The sequence below is a fragment of the Sphaerodactylus townsendi genome, linkage group LG08, assembly GCF_021028975.2.
Source record: "Sphaerodactylus townsendi isolate TG3544 linkage group LG08, MPM_Stown_v2.3, whole genome shotgun sequence".
NCBI lineage: Eukaryota > Metazoa > Chordata > Lepidosauria > Squamata > Sphaerodactylidae > Sphaerodactylus > Sphaerodactylus townsendi.
The window spans coordinates 109865542-109891437 of NC_059432.1; the positions used below are offsets into that span (position 1 = coordinate 109865542).

A 25896-nucleotide genomic window follows, 5' to 3' on the forward strand; every position below is an offset into this window, starting at 1 on the left:
CAAATGGATTTTGAAGGGGGGGTTGGAAGCTTCATGGGCGCCCTTTAAACAACACTGAAAAACAGCATTGTTTTATTTGCCTAAATTCGGTGTGGATTGGGGGGGTAGATTTAAATGGAGCTCTCCCTTTAAATCCCCCCAATCCATGTCTAATTTAGGCAAACAAACAACGTGGCTGTCAGTGCTGCTTTCCCTCCCCTCCCCCTGCTTGCCACTCCCCCCACCTACAGGCCAAAAACGGAAAAAAGCCTAAAAAATGCAAAAAAAAATCAAATGAACCTCAGGGATACCCTGAGATATGAAGAGCGAGGTCAAGGGTACCACGATGTCGAAAAGGTTGGGAAACACTGCTCTATGACATACTGGTTTCAGTATTAGCTGGTTTCAGCCCAGCTAGGGCACCTTCAGGATAAGCCTGAGCATACCTCTCGAGGTCACAAGCATCCCCAAACACAAGGCAAAGAAGCAGTGGGGGGCTCCTTACAACGGCTCTCTCGGGCTCGGCTTGCGGGCACAAAAACAGAAGGGGACACGGGATCGCACGAGCGTGCTTTAAAAGAAAGCAGCAGGAAAAGGAACACTAGAATTTGCCAGCCACCTTTGCCAATCCTCAGTGTTACCAACACGGTTGAAGCGGGACAGTTTGGCCTAAGCACGTTTTCTAGACCCAGCGGAAAGGGCAGAGCTGGGTGAACGTAAACCGGGGTTTTGAAAGCATCCGGGACCAAGCATGCGAGTCACCCCGAGTGATGGGAGGGGGCAAATCAAGCCAACAGGCCAAACGTCCCTTCTTTTATTTCAGGGGTCCCCAAACTTTTTAAAGAGGGGGCCAGTTCACTGTCCCTCAGACTGTTGGAGGGCCGGACTAAAAAAAACTATGAACAAATTCCTATGCACAAATGAGTGTAAAATGTTTGATTTCACCTTTCAGCCTTTCTGTCATGGTCTATTTTTAGAACAGTGACCAAAGTATGTCAAGTACAGGGTGGGCTCCAAATATTGTTGGGGAGGCTGTGGAATACCTTCCCCTGTAAAAAAAAAAAAGTAGAACTTTCCCAATGAAGCATTCCATCTAACCCAGGATCAGGTATCTTCCTGGGTTCTTTCCTCCCTAGCAGCCAGCGAGCGATTCACCAGCCTGGCTGATGCCAATGGGAGTGGGGCGGAACAGAAAGCCTGAGAGCGTAAACACATGGGGTAGCCGAGAGGGAAGGGCGGAGCAGGAGTTGCCACGTGTAAGGTTTCCAACTCTGGGTCAGAAAATTCATGGAGATTTGGGGGTGCCATCATGTAACTGCAATCAACAGCCGTTGGGGCCGGTTCCTCCTCTCCCTCGAGCCCCCACTGCACATGAATGGAGCCATCGCCGCCATGCCTGGCGGGCCGGATAAATGCCTTCAGGGGGCCACATTTGGCCCCCGGGCCATAGTTTGGGGACCCCTGTTTTATTTAATGGACTCTGTCTGCTAACTGCGGCGCAGGGTGATGACACCCTCACCTTCTGACCCCGGCAAATCTGGGGCACAGCCAGCACGCTTGCAAGCTGATCCTCACGCCTCTGCGAGCTTAGAAGCTTCCTTAGGATTAACCCGGGGGGTTATTATTGGCATCGCTCTGAACTAAAAGCGACCCCGTTTTGTCAGAAGAACACATGGTACCTATAACGTCCCCCCCCCAAAATATTTCCTATCAAATTTAGTTAGCAAGGCCCCCACCAGGTGCTTTTAACGCAGTTGAGAGAAGAGAAAGGATGAAAACGAAGGAAGGTTATTTTTAAAAGGGGGAGGAACAAGGAAAGCACAGGTGTGGGTAGCCCACTCTATTCAAACAAACAGCAAAACAGGTCAGAGTGGAAGAGCAACACAGGGCAAGCCGAGAGATAGACATTCGCATGGCAAGAAAAGACGGGTCTGGGGGCAGTGAAAAGGGCCCTGCTAGGCCCCTGAAGCACAGCAAGATGGTTAACTGCGAGTGACGTTGCAGGGAAAGGAAGTTGCGTTGTTTTTCCTTGGTGGCTGTGTAGCCCAATAGGAAGCCTTGTCCCAGAGAACAGGACTGCATCTGTTCCTTTGGTATGCTCAGAAGCATGGCAGCCAGAACCTGGGTAGTCACACAGGAATTGGCACTCACTCACTTTTGGCTTCATTCTAGAGCAGGGGTAGCCCAACTCTGGCGCTTCAGAGGTTCATGATTTACAATTCCCACCAGCCAGCAGAGGCTGGTGGGAATTGTAGTCCAGGAACATCTGAAGCGCCAGAGTTGGACACCCCCGGTCTAGAGTGTGAAACAGAGAAGGAAGGAGGAGCAGAAACCGCCCAGGCAATTTCCCAAACATTCCTAGAGAGGCCACCGCTGAGATCACAAGGGGAGATCAGGCTCCCGCCAGCCACGGAAGGAGCACATTCTCACATCCCCCCCCCCCCCCCGCCCCGGCCTCACCCCAGTGGCCACCGAGTCGCTACATTTATGAGACCGAAGACAGACAAAGCCGGATCTTGGCCCCGCAGCCCTCCTGAGATTATGGACAAAGTGGGGCCATCCTCCGACCGCAGGGACAGAAGGCATCTTCAGCTCCCACGCGGGGCCCAAGTCCCCGCCCACGGGGCTCCGCATCTTCCTCTGTCAGGAGCAGGGGGGGAGCCGAACCACCACCGGAGCAGGCTGCGGCTCTCCCCGCCACGGGCAGCCGGCTCAAAGGAAGTCAAACACCCCGTAATTCTTGGCTGCTCGACAGAAAAGGACACAAAAAAGGGGGCGAGAAGAAAGAGGGGACGTGTTTAGGGCTTGGAGAAGTGAGAGGGTGTGGAGGTCACAGGCGAGCAAAGGTCACAGGCAGGTGCAGGATTAATAGGTTAGAGAAAGTTAGGCGGGCAGGAACGGGGCGCAAGCATGAGGTGGCTCGCCTCTGCACTCGTATTTGGGGCGGCGGGAGTCAGGAGAGGTCGCTGGGTCCAATCGCAGGCAGGGATTAGAATCAAAACGTTTAGTTCGGTTTATTATTATTTTTCCCTTTCTCATAATTATCAAGATTTTTTTAAAAAGTCCCCAGAGAAGAATGCGGCCAGGCTGTTCCTAGGAGACAAACCGACGGGGCAGCAGACAGACAGGCGAGGTTGGGGGTGGGTGGGTAAGGGGACCGGTATTTCACATTACATCCACAAAGAACTCACTGGGGTTCCCCATGGCCATTCGGAATGACTGTCTACTGGCCGTCAGTTCAGGGGGCACCGAGGCCAGGTCTCGGCCAGGGGGGGCCCCGGGTGGTCCCATGGCAGAAGGCAGCGGCGGAGGCATCAGGAGCATGGGAGAGCTGTAGAGAGGCGGGAGGCCGGGAGGCCCGTAGGACTGCTGGCTGTGGTGGCTGCGGATGCTGTGGGCCAGGGAGTGGTGGCTGCGCTGGCTGGCCGGCACCGAACGCTCGCTGGCGGCCCGCTCCCGCCGCATGCTGCTGCGGTTCGTATGGTCGGACTCGCTGCCGCTGCCTCCGGATTTGGACTCGCCGGCTTTGGGCTCTCGCTCCTTTCTTCTCTCGCTGCCGCTGCGGTTTGAGCCGCTGCTCCGGCTTCCTGCATGGAGGAGAGAGAGCAAGGGTCAAGTAGGAGGAGGAGGAGGAAGAAGAAGAAGAAGAAGAAGAAGAAGAAGAAGGAGGAGGAGGAGGAGGAGGAGAAGGAGAAGAAGGAGAAGAAGGAGAAGGAGAAGGAGGAGGAGGAGGAGGAGGAGGAGGAGGAGGAGAAGGAGAAGAAGAAGAAGAAGAAGAAGAAAAGAAGAAAGAAGAAGAAGAAGGAGAAGGAGAAGAAGAAGAAGAAGAAGAAGAAAAGAAGAAAGAAGAAGAAGAAGAAGAAGAAGAAGAAGAAGAAGAAGAAGAAGAAGAAGAAGAAGAAGAAGAAGAAAGAAGAAGAGGAGGAGGAGGAGTTTGGATTTATATCCCCCCTTTCTCTCCTGCAGGAGACTCAAAGGGGCTGACAATCTCCTTGCCCTTCCCCCCTCACAACAAACACCCTGTGAGGTGGGTGGGGCTGAGAGAGCTCCGAGAAGCTGTGACTAGCCCAAGGTCACCCAGCTGGCGTGTGTGGGAGTGTACAGGCTAATCTGAATTCCCCAGATAAGCCTCCACAGCTCAGGTGGCAGAGCTGGGAATGAAACCCGGTTCCTCCAGATTAGATACACGAGCTCTTAACCTCCTACGCCACAGATTGGGTCCAGAAATCTGAACAAAGGTAATACAAGTGAACAAGGGACCAGTTCAGGAGGACATTCTGGAATGCACCCCGAAAAAAATCTGTCATTGGAGGCTTTTAAGTACCAATCGGATATCTGCTTGTGGGTTCCTGCGTTAGAGGGGAGTAGACTGGATGACGTTGCAGGTCTCTTCCAACTCTAAGATTAAATCCTGAACAATAAAACGCTAAGAAATCAAATGTCCCGACGACGACCCCCCCCCCCCGGAGAGCAGGATTCAGGAAGTGAGTCCTGCTCTGCCATTGGTGCAGGGGTCGCTGTTGGGACATTCGAGTTCTTCCTGGCCCACAGAAGCTCCGTGGGCCCTCAGAATCCCTCTCTCCACCCCCTGCCTTCCCCTTCCCCCCTAGCAGTGCCAGGTCACAGAAGGCCTAGAAGACCTCTCTGCCTTCTCCTCACACACCCCCCCACAGCCAGCGCCGGGTCACAGAAGGTCTAGCAGACCACTCCTCTCCTCCCGCCCCCACCCCAGCCAGTGCCAGGCCACAGAAGGCCCAGCAACCACCCCCACCCCCCGCCTTTCTCTCCTGTTTCCCCAGTTGTGGTGGGCAGGAAGGTGGAAATATGTGCTTGTTGATTGGGTCCAGAAATCTGAACAAAGGTAATGCAAGCGAACAAGGGACCAGTTCAAGGCTGTTGTATCAAGGAATTCTGTGTTATTCTCTTATTGTGTTAGGCAAGGGGCCCTCCAGCATGGCCAACACTTTTCCTTCTTTTTATTTTCTCAATACCCCGCTCTTCCTCCTCAGAGCAGCTAACAAATTAAAACAGAGCAATAAAGCAATAAAGCAAACCACAAGTTAAAGATAGCATCCAAACGTTAACATCCTATCACCGTTGGCGATTTCGACTTTAACTAATGTAAAGTGCCAATAAACTTCAAGATATAATCAATTAAAAATCCTCTTGACCCATCTTAGTTATCTTTACGCCGTATCGGGGGTGGGCCTGTGTCCAACTCTAATTCTTTAAAAATCAGACCAAGTTCCTGCCCCACTGCCCGCTTACCTTCGCTATGCTGGCTGCCCGCACTTCCGCCTCCATAACTGTAGCCGGGATCAGGAAATCCTGGGTGAGGGTTGTATGGATGAGGTGGTGGGTACTGATATGGGAAGACCATGGGCCAAGGGGCGGCTCCCGGGTGGGGTATTACTTGACCATAGCGATGTCCTGGTCCGAGGCGCCGCTGGATCCGTCGTGGTCGTGCAAAGACAGGTTGGCCATGTCTAAAAGGGGATGCAGAAAAGGAAGAAGTTAAGCCACGACCAGAGGCAGTTCTGCAGGTAAAGAAGGCTGCCTTAATCCACATTGATCCTAATTCCGGCCTAATTCCGAGCAGCAGTGGCGTAGGAGGTTAAGAGCTCGTGTATCTAATCTGGAGAAACCGGGTTTGATTCCCAGCTCTGCTGCCTGAGCTGTGGAGGTTTATCTGGGGAATTCAGATTAGCCTGTACACTCCCACACACGCCAGCTGGGTGACCTTGAGCTAGTCACAGCTTCTTGGAGCTCTCTCAGCCCTACCTACCTCACAGGGTGTTTGTTGTGAGGGGGGAAGGGCAAGGAGATTGTAAGCCACTTTGAGTCTCCTGCAGGAGAGAAAGGGGGGATATAAATCCAAACTCTTCTTCTTCTCTGTGTTTTAACTGTGTCTACGTTTCGTTTAACTGTTGTTTTTAATTGTTTTTGTATTATGTTTTCAGAAGTTTGTTTTTAACGTTTTTAATTGTTCCCCACCGTGGGGACCCTAAGAGGGTAGAAAGGTGAGGTAAAAGTGTTTTTCATACAATCATAGCATTGGAAGAGACCCCAGGGGCCATCCAGTCCAACCCCCTGCAATGCAAGCACACACAATCAAAGCACTCCTGACAGATGGCGATCCAGCCTCTCTTTAAAAAACCCCAAGGAAGGAGACTCCACCACTCTATGAAGTAGTGCATTCCACTGTCGAACAGACCTTACTGTCAGGAGATTTTTACTGATATTTAGGCGGAATCTCTTTTCCTTCATCTTGAACCCATGACTCCTGGTCCTAGTCTCTGGCGCAGCAGAAAACCAGCTTGCTCCCTCACCAATACGACATCCTTTCAAATATCTAAACATGGCTATCATGTCACCCCTTAACCTTGCCTTTTCCAGACTAAACATCCCCAGCTTCCTAAGTCTCCCCTCATAGGACATGGATTCCAGAGTTTTTACTATTTTGATCGCCCTCCTCTGGACCCATTTCAGCTAATCAATATCCTTCTTGAATTGTGGTGCCCAGAACTGTACACAGTATTCCAAGTGAGGTCTGACCAATGCAGAATAGAGTGGTACCATTACATCCCTCAGTCTAGAGACTATACTCCTACTGATGAAGCCCAGAATTGCATTGGCTTTCTTGGCTGCTGCATCACACTGCTGACTCATGTTCAGTTTGTGAGCTACTAAAATGAGACCTCCCAACGTTTCCCCCTGTCTACTACCTACACATGTTCAAGAGTTCTATGGCCAATCTGTCTTGAGATCAGTGAGACAAATGGACAACCAAAGTAGTAAATAAAGTACAAGCATAAACCCTCTTCACCTTGAACCCATGACTCCTGGTCCTAGTCTCTGGAGCAGCAGAAAACAAGCTTGCTCCCTCACCAACACGACATCCTTTCAAATATCTAAACAGGGCTATCATGTCACCTCTTAACCTTCTCTTCACCAAACTAAACATCCCCAGCTCTCTAAGTCTCTCCTCGTATGGCATGGATTCCAGACCTTTGACCATTTTGGTCGCCCTCCTCTGGACCCGTTCCAGCTCAACAATATCAAGTGGAAGCAAACAGTGCCATCAAGTTGCAAAGGGCTTAGGGCAACCGCGTAAGTTTTTTTAAGCTAAGAGACGTTCAGAGGTTGCCCACTTCTGTGTAGGATCCTTGGCCTTTCTGGATGATCTCCCACCCAAGTACTAACTGGGGCTGTCTTTGCTTAGCTTCTGAGAGCTGAGATAGGGTCAGCTTGGACTAGTCAGGTCAGTAAGACATGTTACTATTTCCTTTTTCAGGTAGGATGCACTGACCCACATGGACCAGAGGCCAAGCCTGCTATATCAGACCTGGGTATTATACGCTGGATGACCCTGACTGGCCCCCCTGCCGTGCTGGGGGATGGCCCAGCCCACTTGAAAGCCCGCAGAAGCAGTTGCCTTGGCTGCCCGGCTTCTCTTGGGGCTTTCAGCAGCGCCTGGCCCCCTGCTACCTGGCCCGGCCCTCCACAATATTTTCTGTTTCTTATGCGGTCCCATGGAAAAAATAATTGCCCACCCCTGTGCTATATCATTGCTAACATTATTATTACCTGGGGCATACAGACTGCTACAGTGGTTAAGAAGGCCCAGCAAAGACTGTACTATCTGAGACTTTTAAGGAAACAACAACTGGATGGAAAACTCCCGGTGTTCTTTTACCGCTGTGCTATAGAGAGTGTCTTCACCTACTGCACTCTTTATGGTTCTCCAGTTGCACAGTGGCAGATAGGAAGGCGCTCCAAAGGGTGATCACTCCTGCACAGAGGATTATCGGCTGCCCTCTCCCCTCCTTGGAAGAACTCTATAATTCCCGAAGCCTAAAGAAAGCCCAAAATACTTGGAGAGACCCGTCTCATCCAGCACACTCTCTTTTTGAACTGTTACCATCCGGCAGATGATACAGGTCTATAAAAACTAGGACAAAGAGGCTTAGAGACAGCTTCTACTCTAGAGCTGTGGCTATGCTGAACTCCGCGGCTTCGTGTTGATGTGTTTGGGGCTGTGTAGGGATGGGTGGAGGAAGGGGAAAGTGAGGATGGGGTATGAGTCTGAAATGGTGTGCATCGAGGAATGCTGCTGTAAATTTCATTGTGCGTGCACAATGACAATAAAATGCTTATGCTTATTTATCTTCTGACTTCATTTGTAACCTGTGTAGCAACCAAAGGCATCACTGGTGGTCTCCATCCAAGCACAAACCAGGGCTGACCCTGCTTAGCTTCCAAGATCTGATGAGGCTGGGCTAGCCTGGGTCATCAGTGTCAAGGAAGAAATGTTTTCAACAGAATGATCAATAGAAGAAGAAGAAGAAGAAGAAGAAGAAGAAGAAGAAGAAGAAGAAGAAGAAGAAGAAGAAGAAGAAGAAGAAGAAGAAGAAGAAGAAGAAGAAGAAGAAGAAGAAGAAGAAGAAGAGGAGGAGGAGGAGGAGGAGGAGGAGGGGTTGGATTTATATCCCCCTTTCACTCTTGTAGGAGACTCAAAGGGGCTTACAATCTCCTTGCCCTTTCCCCCTCACAACAAACACCCTGTGACGTGAGTGGGGCTGAGAGAGCTCCGTAGAGCTGTGACTAGCCCAAGGTCACCCAGCTGGCGTGTGTGGGAGTGTACAGGCTAATCTGAATTCCCCAGATAAGCCTCCACAACTCAAGTGGCAGAGCTGGGAATCAAACCCGGTTCCTCCAGATCAGAGTGCACCTGCTCTTAGCCACTGCTCTTAGCCACTATGCCACTGCTGCTCCCAATATAAAAGTTCTTATCCCTTGCCTATCAAAATTAACAAAAACTTAGAACAGGCCAGGTGGAAAGGAGAGAGGGTGGAAAACTTTCCCTGCTGTAAGAATACCTGCTTAGCAGAGTTTCCCCACCACTGCAGTGCACGCCTGCCTGCCTGCCTGCCAGGTGCGCAAGCAAAAGGGACGCCACATTTGTTCCTGCTTTACACTTCTTCCCGTTTTTGCCCATTCAGAGAACTGCCTGACACAAGTCTACACGGACCCCGGGAGCCCTTCCCGTCTCCCACCCCTCCAAGAGTCAAAACGGGTCCGTACTGCCGCAGAGGTCACCGAAGATGTAGTAGCACTGCTCCGAGAAAGTGATCTTGTTGACTGTGTGCCGGATGTAGCCGGCTTTCAGCAGGTTGCTGGCGTATTTGCGGGACTCTCGCCGGTCTGTGAAGCCTTCCACGTGCTGGTAAAGCCAGTCGACCACGTCTGAGCCTGTCGAGAGAGAGCCGTGAAGACGTAAGAAAGGCAAGAACGAAGAGGGGGAAGGTTCTGGAAACAGAGGATGGTAACCCAGAGGGAGCAGAGGCGGACCAAGCCTTCCTTTACTGGCTGAGTACAAGTTAAAGTCAAGCAACGCCATTCACACAATTAGCCAAGAAGGTCCCAGGTCTGCATATTTGGAAGCTGGTCCCCCTGTTCAATGAAACATGCAGTCAACAGGGTAGAGGTCCATAGGCCACCAAAGCTAAAATTCTGCCGTGTCTTTATCAGTTGAGGAAATCAGCCTTGGACACAACAAGTACCTTCCTTATGAGGAGAGGCTGCAGTATTTGGGACTCTTCAGTTTAGAGAGGAGACGTCTGAGTGGGGATATGATTGAAGTCTATACAATTATGCACGGGATAGAGCAGTGGTGGCGAATCTTTGGCACTCCAGATGTTATGGACTACAATTCCCATCAGCCCCTGCCAGCATGGCCAATTGGCCACCACAGCTCAAGCTGCAGAGCAGGGAATCAAACCCGGTTCCTCCAGATTAGATACACGAGCTCTTAACCTCCTACGCCACTGCTGCTCCAGATTAGACACGAGCTCTTAACCTCCTACACCACATGGAAGGAGAGAGTCGGGGGGGGGGGGGGCACGGAGGAGACTAGCTGGTATATACTTTGTCTCAGAAAAAAAAATGTTACCGTGCGTTCCCGAAAATAAGACAGTGTCTTATATTAATTTTTGCTCCCAAAGATGCGCTATGTCTTATTTTCAGGGGATGTCTTATTTTTCTGTGTTCTGTTCGTCGGGCATGCTTCCAAACAAAAACTTTGCTACATCTTACTTTCGGGGGATGCCTTATATTTCACACTTTAGCAAAACCTCTACTACGTCTTATTTTCCGGGGATGTCTTATATTCGGGGAAACAGGGTGGTATGGACAGTTGAGGGGCAGCAGTCAAGAAAATCGTATGCTTCTGCATTAGAATATAGTCCTGAACAAATACGACAATCGTTCATTTTTACGCAGGGAAGGCTGGCTAGGAGCAAAGGTGCGTAACTGAGCTGGCTGCCAATGCTGCATAATTAAACTGAATGCCAAAATATATTTTTACTTTCAATCACGGGGGAGGGGCAGGGGAGGGGGAAGAAGGCAAGATAGGCAACAGCACCCAGGTGAACACTCTACAACAAAAATGAAGAAGAGGAGTTTGGATTTATACCCCACCTTTCTCTCCTGTTACGAGACTCAAGGCAGTTTACAAATGCCTTTCCCTTCCTCTCCCCATAACAGACTCCTTGTGGTGTGAGGTGGAGCTGAGAGTTCTGAAAAAAACTGACTAGCCCAAAATAACCCAGCAGGGATGTAATGTAGGAGTGCGGCAGCAAATCCTGTTTACCAGATGAGACTCTGCTGATCCTAGGGACGAGCAGGGAATCAAATCCGGTTCTCCAGATTAAAGTCCACCTGCTCTTAACCACTACAGAAGTTTTGTAGTGGAGGAATATAGAACTATACATCTTTTTCTGAGGCAGACTATAGAAGATTACCAGAGAGATCCTTGGCTACCAATCTTGATCCTCCTTGATCTCAGATTGCAAATGCCTTAGCAGACCAGGTGCTCAGGAGCAGCAGCAGCAGAAGGCCATTGCTTTCACCTCCTGCCTGTGAGCTCCCAAAGGCACCTGGTGGGCCACTGCGAGTAGCAGAGAGCTGGACTAGATGGACTCTGGTCTGATCCAGCAGGCTAGTTCTTATGTTCTTATGTTCTTAACACATGAATATGCCTTATACTGAATTGGATCCTTGGTCCATCAAAGTCAGAACTCTCTACTCAGATCAGCAGCGGCTCTCCAGGGTCTCTGGCAGAGGGCTTTTCACATCACCTACTGCTTGGTCACAACCTGTGACTCTCCAGATGTTCATGGACTACAATTCCCATCAGCCCCTGCCAGCATGGCAGGGGCTGATGGGATTTGTAGTCCATGAACATCTGGAGAGCCACAGGTTGCAGACCCCTAGGCTAGAGCCAGTGCTGTGTAGTGGTTAAGAGCAGGTGGATTCTAATCTGGAGAACTGGGTTTCATTCCCCACTCCACATGAGTGGCAGCGGCTTATCTGGTGAACCAGATGTGTTTCCACACTCCTACATTCCTGCTGGATGACCTTGGGCTTGTCACAGTTTTTTTTGGAACTCTCTCAGCCCCATCAACCTCACAAGGTGTCTGTTGTGGGGAGAGGAAGGGGATGGAGCTTGTAAGCAACCTTGAGTCTCCTTACCAGAGAGGAAGGTGGGGTATAAATCCAAACTCCTCCTCTTCCTCCTCCTCCTCTTTCACTGGAGATGCCAGGGGTGGAAACTGGGACCTCAGCATGCTCACATGTCACGCAGAAGTTCTTCCACTCAGGCTAGCAGAAGCTCTTCAGATTCTTAGCCTGAGATCTTTCCTATCAACTCCCGCCTGGCCTGTTTTAACTGGAGGTGCCAGGAATTGAACCTGGGAACTTCCATGTGCCAAGCATAGGCTTTGCCACACCCCCTCCCTAAAATGACATGAGGGGTTCTATACTCTGCTCCACAGAAAGATGATAGTTCGGTTCAGTTGGGGTGAACCAGTTGAGAAAACGGGATGTTTCCGCATTAGAATATAGTCTTGAGCGAATATGAGAATAATTGGGGTGCTGTGTGGTTTCTGGGCTGTATGGCCGGGTTCTAGCACCATTCTCTCCTGACATTTCGCCTGCATCTGTGGCTGGCATCTTCAGAGGATCTGATGGTAGGAATGGAAAGCATCAGATCCTCTGAAGATGCCAGCCACAGATGCAGGCGAAACGTCAGGAGAGAATGCTACTAGAACACGGCCATACAGCCCGGAAACCACACAGCACCCCAGTGATTCCGGCCGTGAAAGCCTTCGACAATACAATGAGAATAATTGTTCATTTTTACATGCTGCCTTTGTCAAAATCATTATTTGGGGCATTATTGAACATGGTACTTTGATACACGAGCATCTGTACCAAAATATATTTTTACTTTCAACTCGACATAGGGAGCAGGGCTAGATAGGCGCTAGGACCCGGGCAGAGCATTCTACAACCAAGAAGGTCCAGCAAGCTTTGTTCTGTGACAGAGGAACATACAACCCTACTATCTTATTTCCGTGCAACAGAGTATAGTCAGGACAACCGAGAAGGACTTCCTGAGGCAGAGGGGCCCTGTCACCTCTTTCCCTGAAATACCCACACATTTTAATGCCCAGGCTATATGGAAGCACCTCCCAATTCAGACTAGAGGGAACTGACACCATTTTCGGTCCAGTCCTAGACTCACCGTGCTCGGGCCCCTCTTTCCTGCGTGGTCGTTCCCTCTGCAGCAACACCACCGAGTCCGTCTCCGTCTCATTATCCAGGTTTTCCCGACTTCCTCCAGTGTTGGGGCTGCAAAGGGAGGAGACGTTAACAGCAAACAACACATGAGCCCACACACTTCCCCATGTTCACTCGTCAGAGCCAGGGGTTTAAGCCCAGGAGATGCGCCCCTTAGTCCAACATGCAGAAAAGGCCGTTATGTGAAACCATCTTTGGACTGCGCCACTTCATCCTGCAGGACAGGGAACACATTTGGCTGTTGCCATGTATGAAACAGAGAAGTGATAAAATCCAGGCAAGGCTATAACTGGGCAAGAGCACTGTGGGTGGGGCCACATCACTTCCGATAAAAAACAGCCCCAACAAATGAACCTGCAAAGGGTAGTTCCGGGAATCATTGGAAACTCTATGGTAAAACCATAAAGGTTTGGCAATTCCTAGAGCTGCCCTTTACCACTTCCTTTAAGAATGTCTAGCAAGAACACATGGCTGCATTTTTGTTTTTGTTTTTCAACAAGGTCTGGAGGCGAGGCTCCCTCACCCCGCCTAGCGGCTTGGCAGACCTGGCTATACCACTTGATACTTCTGCACGCGAGAACTTGCCAGAGACCAAAGCCAGGAGTTATGTTAGAGCTCAGAAACTGCCGAAGAAAGGGACTCCGGCTACATCCGCAAACATCGTTCACTTCCAGCTGTGTTCTACACTCACCTGTAGAAGCCCAACCATTCCTTTGCCACATTCACTGTTCCCTAGAAGTCTCCACACAGAAGAACTGTCTGCTTTTCTTCAGACATCACACAACCCTACAGTTCTTTCCTAATACTGTGATTTTCCCCTGAAGCAATAAAATTCCCAGTGGCGGCCACCCATTTCCTTTATTCTTCTGGAGGTTTTATTAAGTGGCAGTCACATTTGTCAGTCACAGGAAGTCAAGTGGCTACCAGCCCAGATTACCTTCTCTGATTGGCAGCAGCTCCCCCAAGTTCTAAGGTGGAGATCTTTCTTGGCCCTGATAACTAACAACTCTTTAAGCTGAAAAGCAGGGAATGCTGGGACTATGTACCTCTAAAACATATTTATTAAAATATGGATATCCCGGTTTTCCCCGGCGCCCAAACACCAAGAGAGAGGCCCATAAGAGGTTGCTGCTGGATGGACCCCTAAAATATCATTTGATGTTGCTGATAACAATAAGTGGTTTTCACAGTTGAACTTGGGCGGTTGGGACTCTCCTAACCAAACCTGTTTTCCCTGATGCTGGCCAAAGACCCAGTTCCTCTTCACTTGAAAAGGATTCTTTCTGCTCAGATCTCTCTAATGCTAAGGTATGCCTCCACCGGAACTTACTGGAAAGAAGGAGGCCTCGAGTCCCCGATGCCTCCAGTGCGCTCAATGGACGGCGGGAGCTCTGGCTGATTGTCGGCACAGACTGATCCAGCGTCTGAATGCGACCCCTCAGCGGACACCAGCTGGAAGGAGAAAGGACGTGGAAGAAGAGGAAACCACTTTAGACACGTAAGCCTGCACACGTTTTTGCAACCCGTGACGCCGGATCGGGTTAGGAAGCCCACAATGAACAAGGAGCTCACTTCCCGCTTCTGTACTCTGGAGTCAAGCTGGCCAAGAGAGAAGACAGCATCACCCATTCCCCACTCATTTTTAGCAGATCGCTTGCTGAGAGAGGCTCAGTTGTCACCAAGGTGATAAGCACGAGTCTCCGCAGGGTTGCTTCGCGTAGCAGGCAGTGCCCACTCGGACATTTTGATACTGGTCGCTACACGCCACCAGCCCTGCCCGGCCCCCAAAATGTCTGCCTCCGCATGGGAGCCAAAGCAAAACATTCCCCATGCTCCTTTTAAAAAAACCCGTAAGTGAGGCACATTCTTCCTGACCTCTTGATTTCTGCTCGAGAGAGAGAGAGCCAGGCCTCCAAACCCCAGCGGCCCAGAACCACAGTGGCAAAACTCGTGCAAGAGGGAAAGAATCTAACGTTTGGGAAAGTCCTACAAGGCACATGCAGCGTACCATGTTGTTTTAGAAAAGACAAAGCCGGGAGAAGGTAAGGAAAATTACCAGCACAGAATCATGGGAGGGGAGGGGAGGCGGGCCGCTCCCCCCCCCCTGAAAAAAACGCCATTGCCTAAGATGGACGTCAGCTGGTGTCATGGAACAATCAATCTTACAAGTGGGGAGGTGGTTATTTATTTATTTATTTATTTATTCATTCATTCATTCATTCATTCATTCATACATTCATTCCATTTCCAGACTGCCCTACTCCCGGAGGGCTCAGGGCGGTGTACATCCACATAAGACAATAAATACCAATAAAATCAGCCTGATAATTTAAAATTCACAATTCAAGGTTTTTTTTAGAGAGAGAGGAGTTTTGGATTTATATCCCCCCTTTCTCTCCTGCAGGAGACTCAAAGGGGCTGACAATCTCCTTGCCCTTCCCCCCTCACAGCAAACACCCTGTGAGGTGGGTGGGGTTGAGAGAGCTCCGAAAAGCTGTGACTAGCCCAAGGTCACCCAGCTGGCGTGTATGGGAGTGTACAGGCTAATCTGAATTCCCAGATAAGCCTCCACAACTCAAGCGGCAGAGCTGGGAATCAAACCTGGTTCCTCCAGATCAGAATGCACCTGCTCTTAGCCACTACGCCACTGCTGCTAACCGATGGTGACTTGTCCCAACCCCACTCCCGCCCACGGGAGACCAAGATGGTATGAGGGTCCGATGATCACCCCGGCTGGCCAAAAGCCTGGTGGAACAGGTCCATTTTACAGGTCCTGCAGAAGCTTTGCAGATCCTGCAGGGCCCTGGTCTCCTTAGGGAGCCTGTTCCACCAGGTAGGGGCCAGGGCTGTAAAGGCCCTGGCCCTTGTTGAAGCCAGCCGGATCTGTTTTGGGCCAGGGATTTCCAGCAGGCCCTCCTCCGTAGAACAGAGGGCCCTAGTAGGGCAATATGGGGAGATGTGGTCCCTTCCCAGTACACAGAAAATCAGCACTTTAAGGAACAGGGCAAGCTAACACTGGTTTGTCACCTATTTTTCCTGTGTGGGCTGGACTTTGTATATGGAGCAGAATTACGTACTTATTTAAGCATTCGTTAGCACCTTTCTACCTTGCAGAAATGAAGGCAGCTTTCAGTGTATATAAAGCAATTATCTTTTTAAAAAAAAAAAAAAAACCATGAAATAGCACAACTTAAAATCTCCAATTAGGACTTCCAATCAATAAAAATTTAATTACCGGTAGTCAAATGCAGCCCTAACTAAAACTGTCTTCAACTGCCTCCTGAAAATTGAAAGCGAGGGGGGCGATCTCTCTGCGGAGGGTATTCCACAATTGTGGGGCAGTCACAGAAAAGGCCCCGTCTTGTATGCCCACCAGATGCGCTCCTTTGATAGTGGGACAGAATGGAACCGTATGAGCTCTCCTTCCCACTTGAGGCGATACAGCAGAGGAGACACAGGTTTACCTCCTCTGGGGCAAATCAGACAAACGAATATGTAACGTGGGAGGTTATAATAATACAAACATAACTGTACCTGAATTTTAAAGTCAATTTATTTAAAAACCAATAATAATAAACTGAAAAAACAATTTTTGGAAATCTAACCAAAATCTTGTAACTAATAACAAGCAGTCATTAACAAGCAAGTGTTACTTGGTGCTCACCAGAGTGGTGTAGTGGTTAAGAGCAGGTGGATTCTAATCTGGAGAACAAAGTTTGATTCCCCACTCCTCCACCTGAGTGGCAGAGGCTTATCTGGTGAACCAGATGTGTTTCCGCACTCCTACATTCCTGCTGGATGACCTCGGGCTGGTCACAGTTCTCTCGGAACTCTCTCAGCCCTACCTAACTCACGAGGTATCTGTTGTGGGGAGAGGAAGGGAAAGGAGCTTGTAGGCCACCTTAAGTCTCCTTACAGGAGAGAAAGGTGGGATATAAATCCAAACTCTTCTTCTTCTATCTGCGCTTTAACATGCTAACAAAAATATTTTTCAAAGAAAAGAGGAAAGGAGGTCAATTCAGCCTTGTGAATGGTTGCATTTTATTAGTTACAAGACTTTGGTTTAGATTTCTAATAAATGTTGTTTTGAGTTTATTGTTATTGGGTTTTTAATACTCAGCCCTTGGACTTTAAAATTCAGGTACAGGTCATGTTTGCACGATTGCAGATCTTGAATGAGAGCAGAACCAAAAATCAGCTGCCGGCACTTGATTTTAAAAAAATACAGTCACCCCCACCAAGACCAACAACAGACTTGAAGGGGGTGAGAGGTGACGAAAGAAGTCCAGGAAGCAAACAAGAGTTAATCCTAGAGGTGCGGCTCCCTGGGAATAAGCATGTCCAGCTGTTTCCCTCTCATTCCTGCCGGCGCAGCCACCTGCTCCCCTCCAAGGAGTTCTTACAAAGGCAGTGAATTACCACTGACACATGAACACGTGGCTCTGCCTGACATGGAGACAGACTGTCAGCCTCTCACGGTCAAACCAGCAGAACCTCTCCAGGGTCTACAGGCCTTACGTGGCCTGGGAACATCATATCTTCGAGACCGCATCACGCCATATGTCCCTGTACAGCCTCTTTGATCAGTTGAGGCCAATCTACTAGTGGTCCCTGGCCCCTCGGCGATGCGGCTGACCTCCACACGGGCCAGGGCCTTTACGGCTCTGGCCCCAGCGTGGTGGAACGCTCTCCCCTCAGCTGTCCGGGCCCTGCGGGACCTTGGCGAGTTCCGCAGGGCCTGCAAGACGGAGCTGTTCCGCCGGGCCTTTGGAGGAACCGGCTGCTGATGGTGCCCCCCCTCCTTTGGCCCTTGACATCTGGGCCATTTGTCATCAGATGAGACTCACCATTCCTCCCTTTTGGGGGGAGGGAATTTTAAAACTAGAATGCTGGACGCCACTCATATTTTCATTTTACTGAGATCTATTGTATAATTATTAGAATTAATTTTTACGGTTTTATTGCTGCTTTTAAATGTTTTAATTGCCTTATATTGTTATTTCCATATGTTGTACACCGCCCGGAGCCCTTCGGGGATGGGGCGGTATAAAAGCCTAAGAAATAAATATAAATAAATAAATAAATAAATAAATAAATAAATAAATAAATAAATAAATAAATAAATACAGGCAGAAAGGTTTTTATCATCACCTACCGCCTGATTTTTTTTCCACTGGAAATGTTGGGGCTGAAACAGGGGTCCTTCTGCACGCCACGCAGCTGCTGCACCACTGAGTCAGAGCAATCCCTCCCCCCCACAACACCCCCATGAATACCAGCAGCAAGCCACTGTCGGAAACTATGCCTTAAAGAGAGAAAGGCTTCTTTGTGCAATGTCCTTAGAGGCAAAGTTGCAGCTTTTTTTGGAGGGGGGGGGGCTCCATTTTCCCCAGAACAACTGGCCGAAACCCCCTCCTGGAGAATCTGTCCACTCTCCACCAGCATGCCCAAAGCCAGAATTTCCTACGCACACAGAGAGAGAGAATTTCCTACACACAAACACACATACACACAGAGTTAACAGCCCTGTTAATCCCACGCGCCTTGAGCCGACTGGCCAGACTCTGACGCAACTCTCTCCTGCCACCCCCAGCCTCTCAAAATAGCTCCTCGCCGTCTGGCTGCGGAACGACCAGCAATATGCAAAGTCGCAGGGGATAATCAGAGCTGGAGGCAACAGGGACTGGTGGACAAAGGAACAGATTTCTCCTCGCTCCAAGAATCCAGCCGCCCTGCTCGAAAGAGGAAGGTCATAGGCAGGCCTTCCAGGATTCTGTACTTAACGGAAGAAGGAGGTTGTGCCTAGAAACCTCAGCTTTATGTGACTGAGAAAAATTTATTAAAATCTCAATATGTTTAATAAACATCTTTAAAGAGAGGCTGGATGGCCATCTGGCAGGAGTGCTTTGACTGCGTGTTCCTGCATTGCAAGGAGTTGGACTGGATGGCCCCTGGGGTCTCTTCCAACTTTATGATTCTATCTGGATCCGTCTTTGAACACACGAAGCCGCATTTTATTGAATCAACCCATTGGTTCTATAGCAAGCCTTTATTGGCATAGACAACAGTACAGGTAACAAATATGTAGGTAACGTCTGAATAAGCATTAACATATGAAACACGTCACCCACTAGGCTCAATTTAGGTTTGATATTTCTTATATATATAATAAGGAACAATGCTCATCACATACAATAATATAATTCACTGTTGTATCATCACATGAATTATTTTTCTCTTTTTCCATTCAACAGTCTAAACTTAAACATTTTCAAAATGTTTAAGTTTAGACTGTTGAATGGAAAAAGAGAAAAATAATTCATGTGATGATACAACAGTGAATTATATTATTGTATGTGATGAGCATTGTTCCTTATTATATATATAAGAAATATCAAACCTAAATTGAGCCTAGTGGGTGACGTGTTTCATATGTTAATGCTTATAGACAACAGTAGAAACAGGAAGCAAAGAGTGGGTGTAAATGGGAAATTCTCACAATGGAGAGATGTAAGGAGTGGTGTCCCCCAAGGATCCGTTTTGGGACCAGTGCTCTTTAACCTATTCATAAATGACCTGGAAGTAGGGGTGGGTAGCGTGGTGGCCAAGTTTGCAGATGATACCAAATTATATAGTGTGGTGAGAACCGCAAAGGATTGCGAAGAGCTCCAAGCGGACCTTGATAAATTAGGTGAGTGGGCTAAGAAATGGCAAATGCAGTTCAATGTAGCAAAATGCAAAGTGATGCACATAGGGGCAAAAAATCCAAACTTCACATACACGCTACAGGGGTCAGTGCTATCAGTCACAGACCAGGAAAGGGATTTGGGCGTCTTAGTTGATAGTTCCATGGGAATGTCAACTCAATGCATGGCAGCTGTGAAAAAGGCAAACTCTATGTTGGGGATAATTAGGAAAGGAATTGAGAATAAAACTGCAAAGATTGTCATGCCCTTATATAAAGCCGTGGTGCGACCGCACTTGGAGTACTGTGTTCAGTTCTGGTCGCCACATCTCAAAAAGGATATTGAAGAGATAGAAAAAGTGCAGAGAAGGGCAACAAGGATGATTGAGGGACTGGAGCACCTTCCTTATGAGGAGAGGCTGCAGCGTTTGGGACTCTTTAGCTTGGAGAGGAGACGTCTGAGGGGGGATATGATTGAAGTCTATAAAATTATGCATGGGGTAGAAAATGTTGACAGAGAGAAATTTTTCTCTCTTTCTCACAATACTAGAACCAGGGGGCATTCATTGAAAATGCTGGGGGGAAGAATTAGGACTAATCAAAGGAAACACTTCTTCACGCAACGTGTGATTGGTGTTTGGAATATGCTGCCACAGGAGGTGGTGATGGCCACTAACCTGGATAGCTTTAAAAGGGGCTTGGACAGATGTATGGAGGAGAAGTCGATTTATGGCTACCAATCTTGATCCTCCTTGATCTGAGATTGCAAATGCCTTAACAGTCCAGGTGCTTGGGAGCAACAGCAGCAGAAGGCCATTGCTTTCACATCCTGCGCGTGAGCTCCCAAAGGCACCTGGTGGGCCACTGCGAGTAGCAGAAAGCTGGACTAGATGGACTCTGGTCTGATCCAGCTGGCTTGTTCTTATGTTCTTATGTTCTTAGTACAACAATAATTTAAAAAAACGGATTAAAAAGCATATACAATACAGGAAATAAATGTTAGGTCGAAGGAAATCTACTGGCGTTTGGTAATTTCCAGGAGAAAGCCTGCCACCATCATACAGAGAGAAGGATCAGGATTGTCCAACAGGTAGTGTAATCTAATTAAATCGGGGAGATGGGGTAAATGTAAAGGAGTAAGATTCACATACTTGGATCTGATTTCCTTGAATCTGAGACAGTGTAGTAATTGGTGGGCCAGAGATTCAACTGAGCCATCGTTACAGGGGCACAATCTTTTAGCCTTTTCTTGCTTATTAAATCTGCCATGTAACAGGGCAGAAGGCATAACATTAAACCTGGCGAGCATTATGGCTCTCCTTAACCCATTGGTTCACCAAGGTCATTATTCTCTGCACCAACTGGCAGCTGCTCTCCAGGGCCTCAGGAGGAGGACTTTCACATCATCTACTGCCTGGTCATTTTTAACTGGAGGTGCTGGGGATTGAACTTGGCCCCTTCTGCATGCCAAGCAAATGCTCTACCATTGAGCCATGGCCCCTCCAGCGAGAGGTGGCTCAGTGGGGTACAATGCCATGGAGTTCATTTTCCAAAGCAGTTTTTTTCCTCCAGGGCAGGGGTCTGCAACCTGCCAATTGGCCATGCTGGCAGGGGCTGATGGGAATTATACAATACAATACAATACAATAGACCTTTATTGGCATAAGATACAAAAGCGTGAGTATAGACCATCACTGAATTTAAAAGAGTTGTACATGGCGTCTATGAGTAGTTTTACATTCTAAAATCACACTTCATTTATAAAAATAACGTAGATTAAAAAATTTTGTCCATTCCATTGTACATGGGATTGTGAACAGGTATAGTAAAACTACACTTAAAAGACAGGATTAAGATATTCGTTATTCATAGCCTATTTACTAAAAAGGTATAGCCTTCCCCAAGATCTATAAATTGTATATACTAATTAATACTATAAATTAATTAAATTTCCATAAAATGCAATAAATAACAGTGAGCTCCTTATAAACACCTTCTAAAATACCCCAGGAGTATCAGAGGTATGGAGTATTTCACATTTAAATAGTTTTGTACTTGCCTATTTTACATACCTCTTAAGGACATGACTTGCAGCAAATAATTGGCTATTCTCCCAAGTATAGAAGGATTATTACTGTTTAACAATTTTGGGATTGATATTTTGGGGGGCACATTTCCCATTATCGGTAGTACTAAAGCTTCCCTCTGGGGATTATATTTTTGGGAATTGTAGTCCATGAAAATCTGGAGAGCCACAGGTTGCAGACCCCTGCTTCAGGGCAACTGGTCTCTGTTCAGCTTTCAGAATTCCACTTGCTACGCAACGACATTCTTGCAGTTTGCCGGCAACTATCCAGAAATCTCCTTTTACCTGCAAACTCCAATGGAAAGCACACTGCAACCACACTGCAACCCACAACACTGCAACATTAGTGAACTGTTATGCGGGCGTGCATGTACACACAGACACACGATTTAAGTAGCAGTGCAAAGTGGTTTCAACTCTGTCTCGAGAGATGTTGTTGACACAGAATAATTTTGCGTGCAGACATACATCATTGTAAAGGGGGGAGGGGATTGAAAACCTGTTCGAAATGTTTTAGGGTATTTATGCAGAAAGGGCCACTCAGTCACAACAGGGACTGCACGCATCAATACATTCAGGGTCAGTCAACCCGGGCTTGTTAGTTGAGTAATTTCACTGGGAGTTGCATTATTAGGAAGAAAGGGACTCGATTTCACAGCTGCTGGCGCAGACACACAAACAGCCCCAAGCCAAGACGCCTGCTTACCCAAGATACCACCCGGCCATTGAAACAGGGAAGCTGGGCGTTGTCGTCTGAGATTTCTTCTTTCACAACTCTGCAAAATAAAAGGGGGGGGGGAGAGAGAAATAAGATATACCAGACCAACCCAGAAGGAAGTGATAACAGAGCTGTCAGCCTACTAGTAGGACAAAAACATAAGGAGATAGCTTGCCTCCTCCCCCCCAAAATCCCAGAGGGTGTTTCTTGAGCCAGAGGACACCTGGTGCTGCAGAATCGCCAAAGCCAGGCAAGGAAGGAGACTGCTCAATCCCTCAGTCGGGAGCACACTGCAAGCCCCACTTAAGAGAAGGACCTAAAGTTTAACAAACAAGGCAGGGCGAGGGCATGAAAACTCCATTTTCACACAACTGAATTATGGAGGGGTTTTTTTTGAGGGGGAGGCTTCCGTAAAAACATAAGAACAAGCCAGCTGGATCAGACCAGAGTCCATCCAGTCCAGCTCTCTGCTACTCGCAGTGGCCCACCAGGTGCCTTTGGGAGCTCACAGGCAGGAGGTGAAAGCAATGGCCTTCTGCTGCTGCTGCTGCTCCCGAGCACCTGGTCTGCTAAGGCATTTGCAATCTCAGATCAAAGAGGATCAAGATTGGTAGCTATAGATCGACTTTTCCTCCATAAATCTGTCCAAGCCCTTTTTAAAGCTATCCAGGTTAGTGGCCATCACCACCTCCTGTGGCAGCAAAAAATGAGAACACCTTTTTGAATCTGTGGACACTGGTGGAATTCTGACTTAGAGAGGTGCCAAAATGGCTGCTGAAAGGAGGCAGAGCCAGCTGCAAAATGCTGGAAGCAGCTTCCCTTCGGTCATACAGGGAAGATCCTTCTGTTGCGATGACAATGACGCGCAAGCCAGTAAAATTTCCAAAGGCCAATCAGAAGCCTTACCTGGTCATGTTCATTTTCTAAAAACAGTTGGTGGGTTCCAGGAAAGGTGTTGGTGGGGACAAGGGCACGCAGGGGGACCACTGCGGGCACCCTTGCATTACGGGAGGGCAATAGGCACGTACAGTCCAAGGGACTTAGGATGCAAAATAATATCCTGATAGCCTGAATTGTCCAGGCTGAATGAAGAAGCCCAACTTCCTTAACACTGAAAGCTTAATTCCCACAACTATGAGAGCTTAGCGTGTCCACACACCAAACTTAGCACAAGTTTCAACTGGACTAAAATCAGTATCGGTTGGGTCTACTCCTCCCTCTGGTGGCAGAAAGCGCAGTCAAGTCATGGTGATCCTGTATGGTTTTCAAAGCAAGGGATGTTCAGAGGTGGTTCCATAGAATCATAGAGTTAGTAGAGACCACAAGGGCCATCCAGTCCAATCCCCTGCAATGCAGGAACAGCCAATCAAAGCACCCTTGGCAGATGCCCATCCAGCCTCTGTTTAAAAACCTCCAGAGGAGGAGACTCCACCACACTCCAAGGCAGTGCATTCCACTGTCGAACAGCCCTTATTGTCAGGAAGGTTTTCCTGATGTTTAGGTGGAATCTCTTCTCCTTCACCTTGAAGCCATGACTCCTGGTCCTAGTCTCTGGAGCAGCAGAAAACAAGCTTGCTCCCTCACCAACATGACATCCCTTCAAATATCTAAACATGGCTATCATGCCACCTCTTAACCTTCTCTTCACCAAACTAAACATACTCTGCTAAGTCATTGCTTGTTTCTGGGTAGCCACCCTGGACTTCATCAGTGGCCTCCCATCCAAATACTAACCAGAGCAGACCTTCCTTAGCTTCTGAGATCCGACAAAATCGCATAACAAAAATCTCGTCATTCTCAGAATGCTGGCAAAACGACAACTCTGTAAGAGGATTTAAGGAGAGGGCCCAGGATTACGAAACGAGCTCCAAGCCAGGTTTAAATCTGTAGCGTGGCCTGGAATATTTGTTTGAAAGAGGCACGACAGCATGTGGGCAGCTTCCAAACCACGCCCGTCCATTTGGAAGATTTCCCTTCTCATGAATTTGGCCCAAGAACCTTCTTCCCCTCCTCCCAGCCTCCAAAATCAAAGTCCCACCAATGTGGACTCGAGCCAGCTCCATCTGCAAACAGTTTTCTAATTTGCTGTATCTTATTCTCAGATCAAGCCGAGGATTTGCTCGTTTGCGTCCATACAAGGAACGACAGCCCTCTTCGCCCACTTCCCAAGGTCTGTTTTTTATTTATGGTTCACAAAGGAAAACTGAGGAGAGGGGGAATCATCCGATATTTTCAGGACAGCCTGGTGAGGTTCAGTTGATAGAGATGCAGAGATATGACCAGGCTGTCCAGATGAACTACATAACAAAAATCTGAATGAGACTCCTTTAAAGATGAAAAAATGAGACAAAGAATCAAGTCCCCACTCCACCCCCACCCCCCAAAAAGAGAGAAATGGTTCGCTTTATTAGTGGCGAGGAAAATGTCTAACCCTACTGTTGCCATACGTTTTCTTCTTGGAGATTACAATGCTCATACAACACGTATGGTAGCTCTATACCTGACAACCATTTTAAAGTGCTAACTTATTCCTATTTTATTACTTTTAACTGTGTTTTTAAAATATATATATATATATAATACCAGCACACTAAACCAAATTGGTTCATTATTATTTGGCACAGAATCAAATCTTCTAAATATCAAACATGATACATAAAACAACTGTAGAACTTTTTATAAAAGATAGGTATCTTCTCCAATCTAACTGATACACACTGTCTAATAGTTAGGCATGGTAGGATACCTATTGCTGTATTATTTTGCTTTTAACTTGCTAAACAGATCTATTTATACTGCAATTTTATATTAGATTGTATTTTTACACTGCTGTGCAGGGGTATGTACTGTCATTTGCTCTGGCTATTTCTTTTTTAAAAAATCTGAAGTGATCCGAATCCCTTGAAGTCAACCATCAAGTTATGTGGACTATTTTCTTGCTATTGAACTATATTTGAGACTGCAGAATGTGACTGTGTAAATCTTGATCTATCTATGCCTATTAAAGGTTAATAAAGATAAAGATAAAGGTTCACTTTAGAATGGTTAACCACAGAATAAATCTGTTTCAACACCTTCACTTGCTGGTTCAGACGAAGAAAGGGATTTGCTTTCTGCAGTTGGTTAGTGGTACAGTCCTAACTTCAGGTGAAGATGCGCTGTACTGAATCAGACCCTTCAAGTCTACTCAGATCGGTAGAAGGTCTCTGGGGTCTCTGGCTTTAACGCCCTTCAAGCCAGATCTTTTAACTCAGTGATTCTCAACCTGTGGGTCGGGACCCCTTTGGGGGTCGAACGACCGTTTCACAGGGGTCGCCTAAGATTCTCTGCATCAGTGTTCTCCATCTGTAAAATGGATGAATGTTAGGGTTGGGGGTCACCACAACATGAGGAACTGTATTAAAGGGTTGCAGCATTAGGAAGGTTGAGAACCACTGTTTTAACTGGACATGCCAGGTTCTGTATTCCAAGGAAAGACTCTTCCATACAGCCATCTGGCCCCTCACCAACCTTTCGGATTGCCAGGCTATGGAGCAACGATGCTCCCCACCCAAAGAAGGCCAAGTTACAAGGACATCTGGAAAACAGGTCTCCAAGCTGTGGAGAAATCTCTCTGCTCTTGTAAATATCACAGTTTTGACTAAAGTAAACCATCTTCTGCAACCTGCGCAAGTGATACCAATGTACGCAAAGACGAGGCATTTTCCAGCCGGTTATCACAGCCATGAGGGCCAGAATCCCGCTTGCGCGTGCATTCAGCTCTTGGAAAAACGTGTGCCGAGATTC

The 25896-nt window shown here is 47.9% G+C and overlaps 1 protein-coding gene across 1 annotated transcript in view; it reads right to left on the reverse strand.

Annotated features, from left to right (window-relative positions):
• Window positions 1-1322: 1322 nt before the first annotated feature.
• Window positions 1323-25896, reverse strand: part of LOC125438529 (segment polarity protein dishevelled homolog DVL-3-like) — a 55406-nt gene continuing 30832 nt past the window's right edge. The window contains 8 exon segments of the mRNA XM_048506961.1: window positions 1323-2723; window positions 3171-3566; window positions 5248-5395; window positions 5398-5465; window positions 9064-9363; window positions 12566-12672; window positions 13952-14073; window positions 22099-22168. Coding sequence (XP_048362918.1) covers window positions 2692-2723; window positions 3171-3566; window positions 5248-5395; window positions 5398-5465; window positions 9064-9363; window positions 12566-12672; window positions 13952-14073; window positions 22099-22168 — 1243 coding nt within the window. The 3' untranslated portion in view covers window positions 1323-2691.